This window comes from Schistocerca cancellata, chromosome 1, assembly GCF_023864275.1.
Source record: "Schistocerca cancellata isolate TAMUIC-IGC-003103 chromosome 1, iqSchCanc2.1, whole genome shotgun sequence".
Lineage (NCBI taxonomy): Eukaryota > Metazoa > Arthropoda > Insecta > Orthoptera > Acrididae > Schistocerca > Schistocerca cancellata.
Window position 1 is genome coordinate 1,047,345,828 of NC_064626.1, and position 21,946 is coordinate 1,047,367,773.

Consider the following 21,946-nt stretch of genomic DNA (forward strand, 5'->3'; position numbering starts at 1 on the left):
TGAATAGAATTGGGGAGAAGAGAAGTTTGACTAGAAAAAGGGATTGGTTGGTAGGACATGTTCTGAGGCATCAAGGGATCACCAATTTAGTACTGGAAGGCAGCGTGGAGGGTAAAAATCATAGAGGGAGACCAAGAGATGAATACACTAAGCAGATCAGAAGGACGTAGGCTGCAGTAGGTACTGGAGGATGAAGTAGCTAGCACAGGATAGAGCAGCAAGGAGAGCAGCATCAAACCAGTCTCAGGGCTGAAGACCACAACAGCAACAACAACCAAACCTTCCACAGTTCGCCTTGTGCCAGATCTGTGCAGTGTTCTACACTGATTCTTAGTTATCCTCAATGGCAGTTGTAGTGTTCTTTCAGGATAGGCAGCTTCCCCCACCTTGAGCACCGCTCGCTTTTCAGTTTAGAGACAGATCATATCTAACCAGCATTTGCTATCCATTTCTCATATGTGAGTAGACAAAATAACTTCACTGAACTTGTGTTTGTACAGTGGAGTTATTTTCACTTTCCACTTTGCAATCCATTGTTTACATAGGTTGCTTTGGTCTTGTCCTGTCTGCTGTCAGTCAACTGTACTCAGTTCAGCTTCTGCTTGGTGTCACATTCTCTTCTGCAAGTGATCCTTCTGGCTTTTGGTGTAAGGTGTTTCTCTCCTGGGCTCTGATATCTGTGCAGGCATTCGGCCACTCAGATATAGTATAGGTGACAAGGAAAAAGGTAGATGTTGAGTAGTATAATGCTAAATTAGTTTGCCTGCTGGAGCAAAAGCAGCAGCAGCAGCTAATGCAACAGCAGCAGCTTCAGGTGGACAAACTCTGAGTACATAAGGCCACTTTGCTCCATGCATCAGTTGCCCTGCAGTCAATGCCACCATTCATCGCTGCATATGTTCTTTCTTCTCCATAAATTGGTGCCTCTGTCTGACCTCTGTTGACTAATTATTATTTCCAGAAATGTGGTACCCTCTAGGCTCAAGTTTCACCAACACTGTAAACAACGAACAATCGTACCTGTCCTGGGCCACAAACTTCAAATGTCTAAGCCACAATGCAATTTCACTTGTCCCAATCAAAGCTGCAAGGCTTTTTATGTGGACTCCTTGATTTGTGGTGTTGTTTAGCTGGAACCCGGTCCTGAGAACCATGCACAAGATTGAAAGTAGATAACCTATTGTTTGAGGACGTCTTGCACATCACGCACTCCTTCAGATTGCACACATTGCTATGAATGATGCACGGTGAGGCCATAAATTTCTGTGATTAACATGCCACCATACGTTCCACCCTATGTCACAGACATTGGGCAATCTGCAGGTTCCAGCAATGTTGCAATTCATTGTTATCCGATGTATCCACGGTGTCTGAGTGTCCAGTTGCACCTTGTCAGTGGTCCTTCAAGCCTGCAGTGATTTTCCGCTCACTCCCGAGCAGATTGTATGGATTGCTGGGGTCCTGCATGTGCTCACGCTCTTTGCTCAGAGTGTCAAAGCTGCACATGCTGCTCCCATCCCACCCAACGAGTGCAGTAGGGCACTGTAAATTCACTGCAGTTGCCTCGCATACTGGTCTCCAATAATGGGCCACAATTCCGCCATCTGCTTTCTAATATTTCTGCAAGGCCAGTGGCATAAAACATATTTGCAGCCCTCCATTCCATCCTTCCTCAAATGGTGATGTGGAATGTCTCAGTTGGACCTTTAAGCAGCAAATAAAAAAAATTTAAAAAATGAAAAATGTGTCGTATCCTCTGCCTCCATGTCAAACTTCACCCTGTTTTTGAGCACTTATCAAACCAAACCGATTAACAGTCGTAGTGCTATTGAGCTCCTCTGTGGTTGGCAACCGCAGACCCTGTTCCATCTTTTGATGCTATCCTCTTCAGAAACCCACTCCCACCCCTCCCAGTCTTACATACCTGACAGAGCTATGCAGGCCTGACCCTACAGGTGTTAGAGGGCAGTCTTACCACAGCACTGTGCTTGCAGCATGAGTGCGCCACTTGTCTCGCCACATGAATACACCAGCCAGTGCCATGTGAATGGTAAGTCAGTTCTGTTCTTGCATCTGATGTTGCCAGTTACTATCATTGCTGTACTGAGACTTGTACACCAGTGGAGACCCATGGGCTGCAGGTTACCTCAGTCCAAACACAGAAGGGGCTCAAGCTGTACTATCACAACCCGCTCTGGCCTCCAGTAGAGGCGTTACCACCACCACCACCACCTTCTCCACTTCCTCCTGGTGCCAATGTGGTGCCAGCCTATGACTCCACACTGTTGCACCAGCAATTCCCAACTCCTTCCACATCCATGTGGATTGGTGGAACACCTTGGCACACCCAGCACCAACTATGCCTTAATGGACACCACTGAACATCCTCCCTTTCTGCAACTGGCTGTCAAGGAACCAGACCTTCAGACATGCCTCCAGTCTACCCCCTTGGCATTGTCTGGGGTGTTTCCAACTACGTGCCTGTTTCAGAGGGGCTGGCTGCACAGGGGTTGAATGCCTGCCAGAGGAAATAATTCTAGATGATTTCTAGAGGGCACACTCTCACCACAGCACTGCAATTGCAGCATGAGCAGCCACTCATTTCGCCATGTGAATTCTCCAGCCAGTAGTGTCCCTTGTGGCTGCTATAAATATGGCCACCAAGTGAACAGTCAGTCAGTTACATACTTACATCTGATGCTGTCAGTTACTGTCACTGCTGTACTATGGACTATTCAATAATAACCTCGCTTGGCACTTGGTCTGGTCATGATTCAAATTGTCTTTCTCTTTGCTCTTGACCATTGATATTGTTGTAGCAAAGGTTTCCACTTTGCACTTGATTGTTTGTGGGTTGCTGTTGTCTTCTCCTTTTCTGTGTTCTATCTAGTGTCAGTCAGCTGTATTTGACTTGGCTACATCTTGATATCATGTCCACTTCCACATATGACCATTCCACTTTGCAGCCTGCCTTAACAGGTATGACACAATAATGGTCTAACAACTTTTAACATTGTACTTGAGAATGGCATAAAAGCCAGACTCTGGATAAAACAAATGTAGTAATACAAAGTCAAATGGCAGTTTACTCTTTTAAACAGTATTTTATGACTGTAGCTCAACATCTTCGAAAATAATTTCTTCGCTATTTCTACTATGCACTCCACAGTTTTGAGGTTAAGTTTGTTAGTAATCTCATTTCTGTTGCTTCTCAGTAGTTTTTTTTATTTTTGCATTGCTCTAAGTCCATATTCTATGCTCAATCTACTGACCATTCCATTCAGTACACCTTGTTATTCCTCCTCACTTTCACAGAGAATAGCAATATCGATAGTGAATTGTATCATTGATATTCTTTTACTCTGAATTTGAATTCCACGTCTGAACCTTCCTTTTATTTCTTTTTGACTTCTTTGATATGCTGCTTAAAATATAGAGTAGGAAGAAATGTCAGTTTCCTGTTACCTTATCCTGATTTGTCCCTATGAGCCTAAATTTCAAATAGTGTTTCATATGAGCAGTCCAGTGTCATCCAACTAAATCCCTCTTTTCAAAAGTACATGATTTTCGCAAGTTGCTAAGGTGAATGCTGGGATGGTTCCTTTGATTAGGCCATGGCCAACTTTATGCTCTGTCCTTGCCTAGTCTTGTCTTATTTTGTTTCTGTTTTTTATTTGTATATGTTATTTCTGTAGTGTATCTAACATGTCCAGTATTGTTTTACTGAATAGTCTAAGGATAGTAAAAAAAAAAAAGTGAAAAAACTTCTGGTTCTGAGAGGTTCTGTTGCTTTTGTTCATGTCTATAATCTGCTGCCCGGTAAAAAACAATTTGTGCTTTTCATGATGATCCACGTAAGGTGTTGGTTTACTTTTCTGCTGAATGCTGTATTAAGTATTTGTCAGTTGTCACTTAATTCTACTAAACATACCTGACTTCCAGATACTCGAATTGGTTGTTTCGGGATCATCCATATCACGCTTTCTGTGCATGGTGGGGTTGTCAAGGAGCCCTCATAAGTCCAGTACTGACTGAAGTCTGAAAAATAAACAGGCATTACTTGTAAAGAAACTATTAACTTCAATAGCTGATAAAAAAAAAATTGAAAAATGCTGTCAGAACAATTAACAGCTCTCAATCATAAAATCGCGTTAAGTTAAATTGCAGGTATCATAATTATGATGGATATTGAGGAAGTATAGAAGAGTAACGTTTAACCAATCAAAAAGGTACTACTGATTCAAAATAAAATCATTCACCACATTATGTGTTTGCTACTAAAATAGTAATTGCTCTATAAATGAAATAAAATAAATAGAAGAAATTCTAACTTTTCTAGAATGACTTTGAAGGTGGTATTGACTTATTAAAACAGAAATATAGTCTTCTCTTTTGAGTACCCTGTTTACCTTAATGAAAACTTTCTTTGTTACAGTGCTATGCATTTCAGCAACTTTATCACTTCACTAATTCCATATCAGCTCTAAAAACAACATGCTTAAGCTCATGTAGTGCAGACACTGTGAATTGTGAATTATGGTGTATTTGTGTCATGACATACATTTGCAATCCATTTTGTTTGTTTACAGGAGACATGTCAAATATTTACAATACATTTACAATGATTTTTGCATTAATAAATAATAAATAACACTATAATGATTACATTGGGATACATAAGTTGTATCCAGCTCAAATTACCAGTTTGTCCTGCAGGAATTCATCCACTGAGAAATAGTTTCAGTATCTGTACCTCATTGTCTTTCTTTTGGGAACCTAAAGTCATCTGAATTAACCTACTCCATTTTAATCTGTTGTAAGTATTCATTCCCATATATTGAGGTGCCCGGGCATACAGTTCAAGGTGGAGGGAAGCATAAAGTTCTTTTTTTGTTTTTTTGTTTTTTGTTATTTGTGTGAGCAAAATGGTTTCCCCTCAAATAATTCCAGCCTAGTGTACCTCCTAAGGGCCAACGGCCTTGCCGCAGTGGATACACCGGTTCCCGTTAGATCACCGGGGCTGTCGGGTGTGGCCAGCACTTGGATGGGTGACCATCCAGCTGCCATGCGCTGTTGCCATTTTTTGGGGTGCACTCAGCCTTGTGATGCCAATTGAGGGGAGCTGCTTGACCGAATAGCAGCTGCTCCGGTCAAAGAAAACCACCATAACAACTGGAAGAGTTGTGTGCTGACCACACGCCCCTCCTATCTGCATCCTTAACTGAGGATGACACGGTGGTCAGATGGTCCCGATAGGCCACCTGTGGCCTGAAGACCTCCTAAAAGTCATCAGGTGCATTTTCTTTAATGTTTCAGCAGATATTTGCAATTTTGGTTTTACATTGTGTAGATGGAGTCAGCCCAAAACAATATTGCTCATTATGTATTTCATGTGATGCCCATTGTCAATAGAAAGTGTCAGTTTGGTCTGCAGTCCAAACAAAATCATTTTTAAAGTAGATTTTTACATACCCAGTCAATAGAGCAGACCCACATTAGTCTAGTACTATATTTGTTTTATCTGTATTGGCAGAAACATTAAAAATAACCAGTACTACAGCTGCACTGGCCCATGCTGGTTGCTACTGCCATGCAGCACTGTTGCTCAATCGCTGCTGGAGTATTGGTTATTGTTCATATTTTTATGTCTATATCTATAAATATTGAAAAGAAAGATGATGAGACTTACCAAACAAAAGCGCTGGCAGGTCGATAGACACACAAACAAACACAAACATACACACAAAATTCTAGCTTTCGCAACCAACGGTTGCCTCGTCAGGAAAGAGGGAAGGAGAAGGAAAGACAAAAGGATATGGGTTTTAAGGGAGAGGGTAAGGAGTCATTCCAATCCCGGGAGCGGAAAGACTTACCTTAGGGGGAAAAAAGGGAGGAAAAAAGGACAGGTATACACTTGCGCACACACACACACATATCCATCCGCATATACACAGATAAACAAATATCACACAAGACTAATTTGAGACCTCTAAGGAATGGTCACATAAAATTCCACTTCCTGTGTAGTCTGGGGGAACAAACCTAGCCTCACTCTTTAAGATTTGGCAGTCTACACACATGTTCTGTGCTAATGGAAAAGCAGAACCAACACATGGTTTTAGATGTAGATCCCGTGAGTCATATTCAAGCCCCATGATGGGCTAACAATAGTTTCCTCACACATTTGAAAACAAGAGAAGAAAAAACAAGCAACACACACCACGAAGCAAAGCAGAGTATACAAAGCATCTGGTAGTGGCTGTCATACTGGCTGGTCAAAAATTTGGTGATGTAAGCTCAATCTTTATTTTGTCTTATGCAACCTTAGTTTAAAACACCTGCTGTCTAAAATTGTTAGAGTGTAGCACTATCTCTCTTTTTGCAAACACCTGGTGGATTTGAATCTAGCACACTTGCATGAGCCAACCTTGAACCATTGTGCACATGCGTGAATTTTTTCCCACCTGTTGATAGCATCACTTGCTGGGAAGCAGCAGTTGAGTGAGGTAGTGTATGATGCTTGGGTAAGTTTTTCATTGCAAGTGAAATGACAGAACGACTGGAGGAGCGCTACTGCATTAAATTTTGCCACAAACTGGACAACTGCCAGGTGGAAACCATTCAGAAGATTCAGACAGCTTTTAGTGATGATGCTATGGGCTTCATGTAGATTAAGGAGTGGTACAACCGGTTTGAAATTGAAGTGGTGAGAACCAGCAACTTTTCAACACATTCCATTATGATGGAAGATTAGGCCATGAAGAGACTTGGCAAATTCCTGCCAAAGCTGCTGACAATGGAGAAAAAGCAATTTCACATTGAAGCCTCACAGGACATGCTGGCCTCCACAAACAGTGACCCTGACTTCATGAACACCATAATCACTGACAATGAGTACTGGGTGTACGGAAATGCTCTGGAAGCCAAATTCCAGTTGTCACAGTGAAAGCATTCAGCATCACAAGACCAAAGAAAACCCGCCAAGTGTACAGCAATGTCAAAGTGATACTGGCTGTTTTCTTTGACTCAGTGTGATACATCATGAGTATGCACCACAGGGTCAAATAATCACCAAAGGTCACCACTTTAGCTCTGAAGAAGTCTCCCGTAGTTGGAGAGGAAATGTTAGGAGAAAGTTTTATACATTGACCACGACCTATTAGCCTGGAAGCCTGAAGTGAAATCACAAAAGATTACTACAGGGATGTTCTCCATTGCCTACACGATGTTGTGTGGCACAGAAGACCGGGCTTGTGGTCAACAGGAAATTGGCACCACTGTCACGACAATGCTCTAGCACATTCCTCACACTTGGTTCAGAATTTTTTGGCAAAAAAACAGATTCCTGTGCTTCAACAGGCTCCTTACTCTTCTGATATGCCCCCCTGTGACTTATGGCTATTCCCCAAACTCAAGAGGCTATTGAAAGGATGGCGATTTCAGACAAGAGGATGTTGTGGCAGCAATGACAGCTGAGCTAAAGTCCTTTCCAAAAGATGCTTTTTTGGCATGCTTCCAACAATGGTGGCACTGCTGGGAGAAGTATGTGGAGTCACAAGGGGACTACTCTGAAGGTGATAGGAGACTGGAACACCCCTCAACCTAGGGTGAACTTCGCCTCCTTTCCAATCTTTCTCAATTCATTCATTCATTCATTATGTACTGTAGCTCCCATCAAGAAGGAGAACCATCAAGGTTGTGGAATAAATGAAGGTATACTTTGACATAAGGCAAAGAGATCATAGAAACTTAATCTGTATACTGTATAAACAATAAACTATTACTAAACTGCACATATGCTTTTCATACTTACACCATTTACATTAGACCAAGTGAATTAGCAGGGACGCTGCTACTTCATAAAAGGCTGCTGCTTTCTCAGTTTTATGAAATAGCTGCTACTAGTAGCTTAATATGCATACTTGACAGCACAAAAAATGGCCATGGCTGGTATTTGAATTACCCGCCATAATACACAGAAGCCAAGTACATTACAGGCTGTACAGATCTGTTCACAAAAGTAACAAAACTTCTAACACACTCACAATTATGAGTGTTAACACCTTTATGACACTTAGCATAAGGGCCTACCCTCTAAAAACATGCAAGAAAACTGTGCGACATCATTTGTAGGATTGCAAACCTAGTAAAGGCACTTGATTTTGTGACGAGGAGTCAAGTAAGAAGTATCTAAATGTCAGCAGCTGTATCATAATGCATTTGTAGCTCAGTGATGACATTGGTGGTCTGCCTGACAGTAATGTTTGGTTTGTATCTGGCTTAGTGCAACTTTTCGCAGTTGCTGCTCACCATATAGCAGAGATTCTGAGTCACAGATAGGCACAAAAAAGACTGTCAAACAAAACTTTCGAGGAGGAGGCTGGGGAGGGGAGGGGGAGGGATAACAGGGTAGGGGTGGCAAATGGTAAAGTGCCACTTATGTAGTGGTGGAATGGGAGCAGGGAAGGTGATAGGTGGGTAAAGGACGTTGACTGATGAAGGTTGAGGCCAGGAGGGTTATGGAAACATAGAATATATTGTAAGGAGAGTTCCCACCCGCACAGTTCATAAAAGCTGGTGTTGGTGGGAATGGTCCAGATGGTACAGGCTGTGTAGCAATCACTGAAATGAAGGATTGTGTTGGTCAGCATGGTCAGCAACAGGGTGCTCCAGCTGTTTCTTGGCCACAGTTTGTTGGTGGCCATTCCTGCAGGTCAACTGCTTGCTGGTTGTCATAGCCATATACAGTGCAGCACAGTGGTTACAGCTTAGCTTTTAGATCACATGACTGGTTTCACAGGTAGTCTTCCTGTTGGTGTTATAGGTGATGTCTATGATCAGACTGGAGTAGGTGGTGGTGGGAGGCTGTATGGGACTGGTCTTGCATCTACCTCTGTTACAGAGAGCCTTGAGGCAGGGGGTTGGGAGCAGGGGCTATGTTGTTTGAATGGACAAGGATATTGTATAGGTTTGGTGGGTGGTGGGAAGGATAGTGGGTAGGACATTCCTCATTTCAGGGCACGACAAGAGACCGTTGAAACCCTGGTGGACAATGTCTTTCAGTTGCTCCAGTCTTGGGTGGCACTGAGTCACAAGGTGAATATTCCCCTGTGGCCAGATGAAGGGACTTTAGGAGGTGGTGGGTGACTGGAGAGATGAAACAAGGGAAGGTAATTACAGTCTGTGAAGACCTCAGTGAGAACCATGGTATATTTCGAGAGGGACTGCTCACCACTACAGACGCAACTGCCATGGGTGGCAATTGTCGAAGTGGAGGTGGTGTTGATGGTTAGTAGATGTGATATGGACAGAGGTACTGATGTAGCCTTCTTTGAGGTGGACAATAACATCGAGGAAGGTGGCTTGGTGGATAGAGGAGGACCAGGTGAAGCAAACAGGGGAGAACGTGTGAAGATGCTGGAGGAATGTGGGTAGGGTGTCCTTCAGATCACACAGATGTCATCGCTGAATCTGAACTGTGTGAGAGGTTTGGAATTCTGGGTGGTTAGAAAAAATTCATGGAGGTGTTACATGAATAGGTTGACATAGGATTGTGCCAAGCAGATGCCCAAAGCCGTACCCTGGATTTGTTTGAAGGATGATATCTTCACAGGAGAAGTAATTGTGGGTGAGGTCATGACCACTAGGAAGGAGGTTGTAGTTTTGGAATCCATTGGGCTCTGGGAAAGGTAGTGTTGAACAGTGGCAAGGCCATGGGTATTAGGGATGTTAATGTATAGGGGGGTGGTGTCAATTGTGACATGCAGGACACCATGCGGTAAAGGAATAGAAACTGTGGAGCGTCAGTGGAGGAAATGGTTGGTATCTTTTATATGAGAGGGTAGGTTGTGAGTACCAGGCTGAAGATGTAGATCTATAAGAGAAGAGATTCTCCGTTGGGGCACAGTAACTGGCCATAATTGGATGCCCTAGGTGGTTGGGTTTATGGACTTTAGGAAGCATGTAGAAGCTAGGTGTGTGGGGAGTGATAGGGGTGAAAGGAGAGATGGACTCTGGGGAGATGTTCTCAGATGGGCCTAGGATTTGAGGAAACACTGGAGATCATGCTCGACTTCTGGAATGGGATCACTGTGGCAGGGTTTGTAGGTGGATGAATCAGACAGCTGGCAGCCTCCTTTTGCCAGGTAATCTTTGCAGTTGAAAACAATGGTGGTGGAGCCTTTGTCAGCAGGTAGGATTGTAAGGTTGGGATCAGTTTTTAGGTGAAGGATTGCGGTTCTTTCTGTAGATGTAGGATTAGCATACAAAGGTGGCATGCTGCACTACTTCCTGGAGGGCAAGAATTTCAATGTGTGATATGGGATCCAGGGGAGACTTTACCAGATGGGATGCGTTAGCCTCCCCTGATCCAGGGTTCTGGGTGGCTTTTCTGAACTGTGCCTTTTTACCTAAACCTCTACAGTCCTATTCCTTCAGCTCTCTTCCTTCCCCTTCAACTCTTCTGCCAGAAGAAGGAGCCACTGGCTCTGAAAGCTTGTAAAAGTTAAACACTTTTGTGCGTGTGTTCCCCTGCCACGGCTTGGTGAGTAGATTTTTGATTTATCAATAAATTATTATTTCTGTTATTATAAAAGTTCTCTCTTATTTATGCCATTTGTTCAAAGGAAATTATACATACAGTATTATGTGCTTTATTATACATGATACATAACTAATTCTTTTTTACTAGGAAGCTATCTATAGTCATTTGTTTCTGCTTATGATTCAACACTTGGCGAAGACGTGACACAGCATATTGTTAAATAAATTTGTAGTGTGTGTAGCCACTGCTTTATTGGGGTGATGATTTTCAATGTACAGTGCACCTGATTCCCATGCTTTCAGTATTGCACCATAAGGTTGCTGCTTTGCTGTTACCATCTGCTGTGTGTGTGTGTGTGTGTGTGTGTGTGTGTGTGTGTGTGTGTGTGTGTGCAGCTATCCTTTTCATAATATTAAATATTGTTACATTCCTCCCAGATTTTCCATTGTTTTATCTTTAAGACACTAATTTTCATTGTTCAAAAACATTCTGTAAGGATAATCTTGGTGTTCACCCATGACCATCTTGCAGACATCTGTTTAAGGAGTTACCAATTTTGACTATGTTGCTTCTTTATTTCATCATGAAGTTTGTTGTAAATGTCCCATTACATTTAAAAGGAATGATGATGTACATAATAATAACAACAGAAGAGAAAATAACATTCATTATTTCAAATTAAGGTCACAGAAAGGTCTGCACAATGCTGACACTAAAATTGTGATCTCTTGCACAATGATATAAAATGTCTGACAGTCAGCAAAGCTAAATTTGAAAACAGACTGAAGAGATTTCTGCTTGACAACTCCTGTTTGATAGAATAATTTTTATTTATGTAACATGTCAAAGAAAGATGTAAACAACCATATAAAAGTCAACACATTTACATGTGAATGTATAATATTAATGTAAAATGTCTCATTCCATATCATTATGATTAATCATACAAATTGTCCATGTAAAATAAAACTAACCAACCTAGTAACCAACTGTGTAATTATTATATGTATATTATTCAACCAGTATTTACTGAAACTGCACACAACATTGTGACTGCATAGGCATTGTGAGCATATTAATTCTTGGTAGTCTCCTCAGGTTTGCTGCCAGGTACTGAAATCTAGATCACTCATTATTTCAGCAACGTATCTGTCCATCTTCAGGAGAAATGCTGCTGCTAAGTCCTGCTGAAAACCGAACTTAGTGGGACTCAGTAACAGCAGCAAAGACACCATCTCTCCTGAAGATGGGGGATCAGGTGGATCACCAAAATGTTAATTTACATCGATTTTAGGATCTGTCAGCAAACCTCAGCAGACTACCCACAAACAACATTTTCAGGTAAAATTTGTCAGTCAGACATTGTATTATTAAAGTGTTGTTATACAACATTAAGTGCTTCAAAATGTATAGATGAAGCCTGATGTGACTAACAAGAATAACTGAAAATACTGACCAGGTAATAATTTGTTGGGATCCACAGGATCACTTAGTTCAGTCTTCTGCCCTTTTAAGGTGATCTTTGGCAGAGCATCAACTATCTTCTGAAACTCCTCATGAACATCACCTTCCTATGCAAAAGAATGACTATGTTAGTTGATGAAATCATATTTAACTTAATAACAAGAAATAACAGATAACTCGTGAAGATGGTAAGCATTACATGGACACAATACTTTTAAGAGTGCACATTTCAGTTTTAGAGCAACAGAAGGGCATGTAGGCAAATGTTTAATAAATTAAATATCTTACCTCAACAAATATCCCAAGAACACCTAATCCATCTGGTTGCCCAGCTGCTTCACTGAAGCTTTGGTATTTGCTTATGTTCCAGTGTACAAGATGCAACTGTCAACAAAAAAGTCTTTTTTTTTTTTTTTTTTTTTTGCAATGTTGAGCTGGTGGTATAGAGTAAGTTATGAATGGATGACTCAATTTCATGCATAATAATGCAAATTAATGCTTTTATGAAACAAGTAATTAATTATGAATATTATACATTTCTCCATCATCATAAATTGTGTGATGATGCAATCATTTTCAATCACTAAGGCAGGTGGTGATTGAACAAGTAGTGAATGAAGTACTGTTCATTCAACTGCTTTGGCTGCTTTACAATGAATTTATTTATTTATTTTATTTATCCATCCATTGACAATGAATGTTGTATCGATGTTGTCAAGGGTACATGTAAGCCATTTCAAAGAAATGGGACACGAACAATATATACGTAAAAAAGTACAAAACAAAATAATACAATGAAGTTAATAATAATACAACTAAATTAATGTAGCCTACGTACATCACTGCTTGTTATTTTAAATGCATAGTCTGTTTTTCATAAGGCTTTAATTTTCTCCTCCCTCAACGGCAAGTATATATTTACATCACACAACAGCTGTCCTTTAAGTATGTAAATGTAATGAATGATTAGGCACAGATAGAGTGTTTTCCATTTTGCCTTTATAAATATCATCAGAAAGAATACATAGTCATTTACAGAATAAAAACATTGATCTACTAGAAATTTTTTAAATTCTGTTTTAAATTTGTTATCATCATCTAACTGCCTGATGCAGTGCATTGTACAGTTTTGCACCGATATGGCTCACATGCCTTTGTGTTTCCGTTCTTTTTGTTCACTGAGTATGGAGTGCTGCGCTATTACGGGTATTGTAGTTATGAAAGTCGGCATTTGTCTGAAAATCTGCAATGTGGGTCCTGACATACAAAACACGTTTGTATAGGTATAATGATGGTATAGTAAGTATTCTAAGCTTTTTGAATATGGGTTTGCAGTGCGTCTGTGGATGACTGTGAGTTATTATATGAATGGTCCTCTTCTGCAACAAAAAATTTGTTTTAGGCGCTTTGTTGTGGAACCCCAAAATATTATTCCATATGTGGCAAGAGATTAAAAATCGCCAAAATATGCCATTCTGGCACCCTCTGAGGTACAAACATTTTCAATAATTCTGAGGGCAATAATTCTGACATTAGGTTACATGGTGTCTTATTTTGTTCCTAATAATACATGCCTGTATGGTGACACTTAACTTTGAGGAAATCAGTTTGAATCCTCATAGTAGAAGGAATTTTTGTCATTAGTATTTGGCTAGAAACAGCAAGAGGGGTCATGGTGTTAAGTTGTTGATCACCTTATTTTATGCCAATTCCTGGATTAAATCCCAAACTTCTCCACAGTGTCTCAAAATGAGAGACTGTTTATTTCCTCACTCGCACTCCCACACACACCATTATGCAACATAAATATGACAACTTTATACCACATGCACATTTGTTACAATCGTCTGTACATACAACAGCTAAACTTAAGAGACAGTGCTCACACAATGTGTGGAAAGGGGCCTTTGTCACAGGGGAAGTAAACCATTCTAATCAGGTGGCTGAGCCTACCAAAGTTTCCCAGTCAAGAATCCCATATGACCTTATTCTCATTGGCATCAGGACCATAGATGAAATGTGATTGACAGAATCCATATCAATATCAGACAACATTTTAAACACTAATTACAATAAAATAAAGAAAATGACAGAAGCTGATTGCATTTAAGTGCCATTTCTGGGAAAGTAAACCTGTCCTGGATCAAACCCCCTCTGGAATTAATGGAGAGGATTGTTGAGCTGGCCATCCTAAATGTAGTTTTAGGTGATTCCCCACATCCAGCTAGGTAAATGCTGGGATGGTACCCTTGTGCCACATTGGATACATGCTATACAAACAGATATAAAATGTCCCCACACTCAAACATGAGATTTACGCAGACCAATAGGGTACCGGTACACAAATTCTGTTTTGGGAGAGTGGTAACATCAGGAAAGGCATCTGGCCACATACTGTCACTAACACTGCCAAAATCCATATAACAATTCCCTAGAGAAGCTGGAACAGGGAAGAAAGAAGAATAAGAAGAAGACTATGGAGTGCAATTCTGCTATCTTAACCTGTTTGTTTTGCAAATATGCTACAAAATAATTTAAGTAACTTTTTTAGATGCACATATACTTGCATCATTCTAATTCTATTGTAACAATTTGGCTGATTTCACATTTTAAAAAATAAATAAACTAAAAGGACAATACTGCAGTTTATGTGACAATGAACATACAATCACTAGCATTACTGACTGATCTTAACTAAGTAAACAGTTACCACAATACAATTATTCAATAATTATAAGATCAGTTTTATGTTTGTGACATTCAATGGGATGCGCAAGTGAGAGCTCAGGAAGACGTGTTACCTCGCCTGCATATCCACGACCATCGACTGTGTGCTCTGAGCAGCCCCAGTGGCAGTGGAACTGCTCAAGTACATAGGTATCTGCCAGAGGTCCTCCTCTGAGCTCTGAAACACAAACACACTTATATTCAATTTTTTTTTCTTCTATGCAATAATAGAGACTGAAAACTGATGCGTGCACATGGGCTTTGCTTACTCTAAGGACATCTACCGTGACATTGAGTGTATGTTCCCATTTGATTGGTGGCCATTAATGGCGTATTGCACTGGAAAACTTTTGAGTAAAACCCTCTACTTTGACAAATGTTTTGTCAGATATTCTACAGTGCCACTTAATCTGTCTTTCACCTGAAGAAAATCTGTTAATCAAACCAGTTATCCCCAGATTGAGTATTACTATGTGACTATAATTTAGTGGTCTCAGGGCATTTTCATTAGACATAAGTTACCTTATTACATTAGACATATCATATAGAGCTGTATATTTGTTTAGTTTTAGAATTATTTTACATTAATACAGATATAAAAATAATCATAGAATATATCACGAATTGTTTGAAGACTCATGAGTGCATTATAATACAATATCATTGGAAGCCTCCCAGGGATGAGTGTCTGCTGCTAATCTTACAGAATACTGTAGATATCATTGTTTGCCAATTTAGCCACATGTAACATGACTCCATACACTAGGCTTATTCTCTGTGCTGTCTGGTTCCTACAGTGTGGAGCAAAAGTAAAACGTTTGTCATGCTGAGTGACTTAGTGGAGATTCTACGTTGTTTATCATCAAAATATTCGTTTTTCTGTCTCTGTTCTGATGATGAATGTGTGGCCTGCAGTATAAATAGAAACAGCTGATTGTGGATTTGACATTTTATTTGCAACTGATTGAAAGAGTTGTGTGAGAAACCCAACCTACACCTAATGAAAACCAAGTTCCTGAAAAAGCTCAGAACATAGGAGCTGTGCAAATTAAGAAACAAACCACTGCACAAATTATAAATGGAGATCATAATGCAATCAGTTATTTTAAATCCAGGGTGATTTCAAATATGAATATGGCATGTGAGACTTCCTTTGACTGATGACCACCTTACAAGAATTTAGACAAAAGTGACACCAGAAACAAAACAAAAATGACTGAATTAGAATTGTGAAGTATCACAGACATATCTTCAAACTCAGCCTAATGAATTGCTTTTAGCCACTTCTGACAAAAAAAAAAAAAAAAAACATAAATAAGTCTAAAATTTAACCATATAAAAACAGGAAAGATGAAACCCAGAGAACAACAGTATAACTGAAGAGTAACACAGCATCAGGTGGAGACTTTGTGCTTACAGAATTTTTCCTGTATGCAGGGGAACTATTGGTCAGTTAGCTGGAAGTATTGTTTGACAAGAATCAAAATCAAATGAACATTTTAAAGTTTATAATCTATTTTCCCACTTGAAGATTATTAATCAGTGACATATTAGCATGTTGTTTTTGTTAATAAACAACAGGCTTATCTAAAGTTTTCAGACTTTTTTTATATATTCCAGATTCTTAGCTTTCAGAGTGAGACTCATGTAACTGGTATAGGCCAAAAAATATCTGTTCTGAATATTTTGATGTTTCTCTTATAATTCATTGCACGTAATGAAATTAACCGTATGGGAATTTAATCATATAGGAGATGCAATCTCTGTTAAACTGAAAATGTGGAATCTGCATTCATATTTATTTTTTTATTTGTCCATATAAATCTCATTAAGTACATATGTTGTACACATACTGATAACATAAGAAGATGTGCGTTGCACATTTGATCTGCCACAAAATGGACTTCAGTTGCGTGATATCCCCAGGAATTGGTTACTTCTGGAGCACTTCAACGTGGGTGGACATGAAGAGAATGACAGAGGTGCTAAAGATATGGCCTAAGTATTCAACTTGTTAGACTAAGAATTCATAATTATCAAGATTGAAGTGCAAGTATACCTTCTGGAACACCAAAAACAAGGCCCATAAAGCGGCAGTTTTCCCTGTGATCAAGATAAGTGGCCTCAAGTCATCGAGTAAAACAGAAGTAATATCCAGCGTTCCCCAAGGAAGTGTTATAGGCCCTCTATTGTTCCTGATCTATATTAAAGACATAGCAGACAATCCGAGTAGCCGTCTTAGATTGTTTGCAGATGATGCTGTCATTTACCATCTTGTAAAGTCATGTTGTTGTTGTTGTGGTCTTCAGTCCTGAGACTGGTTTGATGCAGCTCTCCATGCTACTCTATCCTGTGCAAGCTGCTTCATCTCCCAGTACCTACTGCAACCTACATCCTTCTGAATCTGCTTAGTGTATTCATCTCTTGGTCTCCCCCTACGATTTTTACCCTCCTCGCTGCCCTCCAATACTAAATTGGTGATCCCTTGATGCCTCAGAACATGTCCTACCAGCCGATCCCTTCTTCTGGTCAAGTTGTGCCACAAACTTCTCTTCTCCCCAATCCTATTCAATACTTCCTCATTAGTTATGTGGTCTACCCATCTAATCTTCAGCATTCTTCTGTAGCACCACATTTCGAAAGCTTCTATTCTCTTCTTGTCCAAACTGTTTACCGTCCATGTTTCACTTCCATACATGGCTACACTCCATACAAATACTTTCAGAAATGACTTCCTGACACTTAAATCTATACTCGACGTTAACAAATTTCTCTTCTTCAGAAACGCTTTCCTTGCCATTGCCAGTCTACATTTTATATCCTCTCTACTTCGACCATCATCAGTTATTTTGCTTCCCAAATAGCAAAACTCCTTTACTACTTTAAGTGTCTCATTTCCTAATCTAATTCCCTCAGCATCACCCGACTTAATTCGACTACATTCCATTATCCTCGTTTTGCTTTTGTTGATGTTCATCTTATATCCTCCTTTCAAGACACTATCCATTCCATTCAACTGCTCTTCCAAGTCCTTTGCTGTCTCTGACAGAATTACAATGTCATCGGCGAATCTCAAAGTTTTTATTTCTTCTCCATGGATTTTAATACCTACTCCGAATTTTTCTTTTGTTTCCTTTACTCCTTGCTCAATATACAGATTGAATAACATCGGGGAGAGGCTACAGCCCTGTCTTACTCCCTTCCCAACCGCTGCTTCCCTCTCATGCCCCTCAACTCTTATAACTGCCATCTGGTTTCTGTACAAATTGTAAATAGCCTTTCGCTCCCTGTATTTTACCCCTGCCACCTTTAGAATTTGAAAGAGAGTATTCCAGTCAACATTGTCAAAAGCTTTCTCTAAGTCTACAAATGCTAGAAACATAGGTTTGCCTTTCCTTAATCTTTCTTCTAAGATAAGTCGTAAGGTCATTATTGCCTCACGTGTTCCAGTATTTCTACGGAATCCAAACTGATCTTCCCCGAGGTCGGCTTCTACTAGTTTTTCCATTCGTCTGTAAAGAATACATGTTAGTATTTTGCAGCTGTGGCTTATTAAACTAATTGTTCAGTAATTTTCACATCTGTCAACACCTGCTTTCTTTGGGATTGGAATTATTATATTCTTCTTGAAGTCGGAGGGTATTTCACCTGTTTCATACATCTTGCTCACCAGATGGTAGAGTTTTGTCAGGACTGGCTCTCCCAAGGCCGTCAGTAGCTTAATGGAATGTTGTCTACTCTGGGGGCCTTGTTTCGGCTCAGGTCTTTCAGTGCTCTGTCAAACTCTTCACGCAGTATCGTATCTCCCATTTCATCTTCATCTACATCCTCTTCCATTTCCATAATATTGTGCTCAAGTACATCGCCCTTGTATAGACCCTCTATATACTCCTTCCACCTTTCTGCTTTCCCTTCTTTGCTTAGAACTGGCTTTCCATCTGAGCTCTTGATATTCATACAACTGGTTCTCTTATCTCCAAAGGTCTCTTTAATTTTCCTGTAGGCAGTATCTGATCAAAACGACTTGCAAAATGATTATAGATAAGGTATCTGTATGGTGCGAAAAGTGGTAATTGACCCTGAATAAAGAAAAGTGTGAATTTATCCACATGACTACTAAAAGAAACCCACTAAATTTAGATTACGCGGGAAGTCAGACAAATCTGAAGGCTGTAAATTTAACTAAATACTTAGGGATTACAATTATAAATAACCTATATTGGAACAATCACATAGATAATGTTGTGGGTAGAACAAACCAAAGATTGCGATTCATTGGCTGAACACTTAGAAGGTGCAATTGGTCTACTAAAGAGACTGCTTACACCATGCTTGTCCACCCTATTCTAGAGTATTGCGTGTGTGGTGTGGGATCTGCTTCAGGTGGGACTGACTGATGACATCGAAAAAGTTCAAAGAAGGGCAGCACTGTTCCTCACAAGCGTCTTCGAACCAAACTGCGTGCCTACGGAGTATCGCCTCAGTTGTGCGACTGGATTCAAGATTTCCTGTCAGCAAGGTCACAGTTCGTAATAATAGACGGAAAGTCATCGAGTAAAACAGAAAATATTATCGCAAAATAGGGAAATAGTGCCACAGACATGATACGTGAATTGGAGTGGAAATCATTAAAACAAAGGCATTTTTCGTTGCGACGGAATCTTCTCATGAAATTTCAGTCACCAGTTTTCTCCTCCGACTGCGAAAACATTCTCTTGGCACCGACCTACATAGGGAGAAACGATCATCACGATAAAATATGAAATCTGGGCTCGCACCGAAAAATTTAAGTGCTCGTTTTTCCCGCGTGCCGTTCAAGAGTGCAACGGTAGAGAGACAGCTTGAAGGTGGTTCATTGAACCCTCTGCCAGGCACTTTATTGTGAATATCACAATAATCACGTAGATGGAGAGTTATTCCTTCTCATTTTACTGATGATACTTGCTGCATATCTATTAGTTTCAGGTTTTATTGTTTTCATAATTTCGTCTGTCATAAAAACACTGAAACAATCTTAAGCACTTGAGTTTCCGTTTATCTGTGCAGTAACTCCACTATGTTCCCCAAAAACAGGAGCATGCGGCAAAACATCGTCTTCTGTCCACACTGTACCTTCGTCTTCATTTCGAGAGCGCCGTACCTTTTTGGGTGGCGGAGGAGTTTCAAATTCGGCGGCAGTTTTACGGCGTTTTTCTGGTTCACTTATTTCATCAGCATCGCTATTCTCTGCAAATTACGATATATGTATCATAGAAGTGTTGCCTGTTATATACACGTAAAGAGAAAATCAAATAAAATCTCAGTAAATATATATTCTTCACTTCGGCAACTTATCAACAGTAAATGTTTCATCATTATCTGAAACACTTCCCCATTCTTCAATATCTCCTTCAGAATCAGAATCGTCTTCTTCTAAAAGAGCTTAAATATCTTCATCCTAATTCGCTTAGAAAACGATCTTGCACACTTTCTGTCACTAGATACACATGCAAAAAACGCAGGAATTTTCGTAGTCGAAATTCAAGCTACACGCACGCAAAAAGTGCGAGAAACACTCAACAGACGGCAGCATATGATGCAGGAAGCTCGACGGGCACATGAGTGCTGACAACAAGTCACTCTCCCTCCCTCCCCCCCACTGTTTTTTTAATCAAACCCATAAGTCCAGGTTATCCTCATATTATGTTCACAACTTTTAGACTCAAGTAATTCCAAAACTGTACCAGATAAAGACAACTGACTTCCAACATGCGACAAGATAGCTTGTAAATTTTTTACATTCTTTTTGTTTTCCAGGTGCTGCAGATTTGCTGAAAAAGTCAATACCACAGGAAAAAGTTGAGTATCTAGCTTGATTCAATGAACCAAATTGTGATAACTCAAATGTAACGAAACTGAAGGACGCAATGTGGAAGGGAATCACCATACTGAACAACTATTCTGACTCTGCTCATGTCATTTATTGAAGCAGTTAGTGTTCTTTATAAATAGGAGTCAAGTTTTCCATCCATTATATATGCCAGTGTGGACAAGATATATCAGTTGTGTACAAGGAATCCAATAAAATCAGTGTGTATGGCAGCTGGAGAGCTGGAAATGCCATGATCAACAGTACATAAAGTCATGCATAAGAGGTTATGTCTTTATGATTGCATGGTGTATCTACTTCAGATACAAAAGCCGATGAACCAACCCCAGTGCCAATAGTTCTCAGTGAATATGCTAGCTGAGACTGACACAAACAATGACTTTTTTGAAAAAGATTTGTTTCTCCTATGAGTCAATTTTTCATGACAACATCCATGTATGGAGATCAGAGTGTTATCGTGTTATACATGAACTGATGAACTAAAAAGAGACAGCCCTAAGGTCAATGTGTGATACAGACTTGTGCACAATTGCTTTATTGGTCCACTGTTTTTTTTCATAAAATGTGCCATCAACAGTGATGTTTTCCTGGATGTGTTACAAGAGGTGGTGTGCCACAACTGGAACACTTGTAATGTGACATCTTCAAGCAGGATGTGGTACCACCTCATTGGTTACTAAATGTCCAGTTCCTGGATGAGATGTTTCTGGATAGATGGACTGGACAAGATGGTCCAATTCAGTGGCCGCCGTGATCACCTGCCCTCACACCACTGGACTTCTTCCTACAAAGAAGCAGTGAACCAAAGCTACAGATACACATGACTTGAGGACATACATTCTAAATGGCTCTGAACATGTTTGTGTAGTGTTCAGAGAGCATAAGTGGAGAAAAACTGAATATCAATTGGTTGTTGTGCCACAGCAGGTGCATGTGTATGAATGATGAAACAAAACTTTTCAAGTTATCTTGCCACTTATTGAAAACTAGTTGTTAGGATCTATTACAGTTTGAAAGTCATGAAAGTCGAAAGTTGAAACATAATTTATGGACACCCTGTATAGTAGTGTGCATATTTGCACATACAAGAAGACACATAGCGTCTCTCAGTGTTGTGGCTACTTCACCGAAGCCTTTGGTGATTTTTAGGCTGTGAGCTACTTCCCAGAAAACTGTATGTGCACTATCAAAAGTATCTGGACAACAATTAATGGGCATTAATATGAGGCGTGTTCATCTTAGCGTTTATGACGACTTGAACTCTGTTGGTGACACTTTCAGTGAGGTGTCTGAATTTCTGTGGATGAATGACGGCCACTGCTTCCTGAAGAGCTGAGAGAAGG

General features: G+C 40.1%; 1 protein-coding gene across 1 annotated transcript in view; it reads right to left on the reverse strand.

Moving 5' to 3' along the window:
• The window catches only part of LOC126090387 (carbonic anhydrase 13-like), a 252,280-nt gene that overhangs the window by 7,567 nt on the left and 222,767 nt on the right, over positions 1–21,946 (reverse strand). The window contains exons 3-6 of the mRNA XM_049906983.1: positions 14,809–14,912; positions 12,296–12,391; positions 12,000–12,114; positions 3,932–4,038 (exon numbers count right to left, since the gene is read on the reverse strand). Coding sequence (XP_049762940.1) covers positions 3,932–4,038; positions 12,000–12,114; positions 12,296–12,391; positions 14,809–14,912 — 422 coding nt within the window. The remainder of the gene's footprint in view (positions 1–3,931; positions 4,039–11,999; positions 12,115–12,295; positions 12,392–14,808; positions 14,913–21,946) is intronic.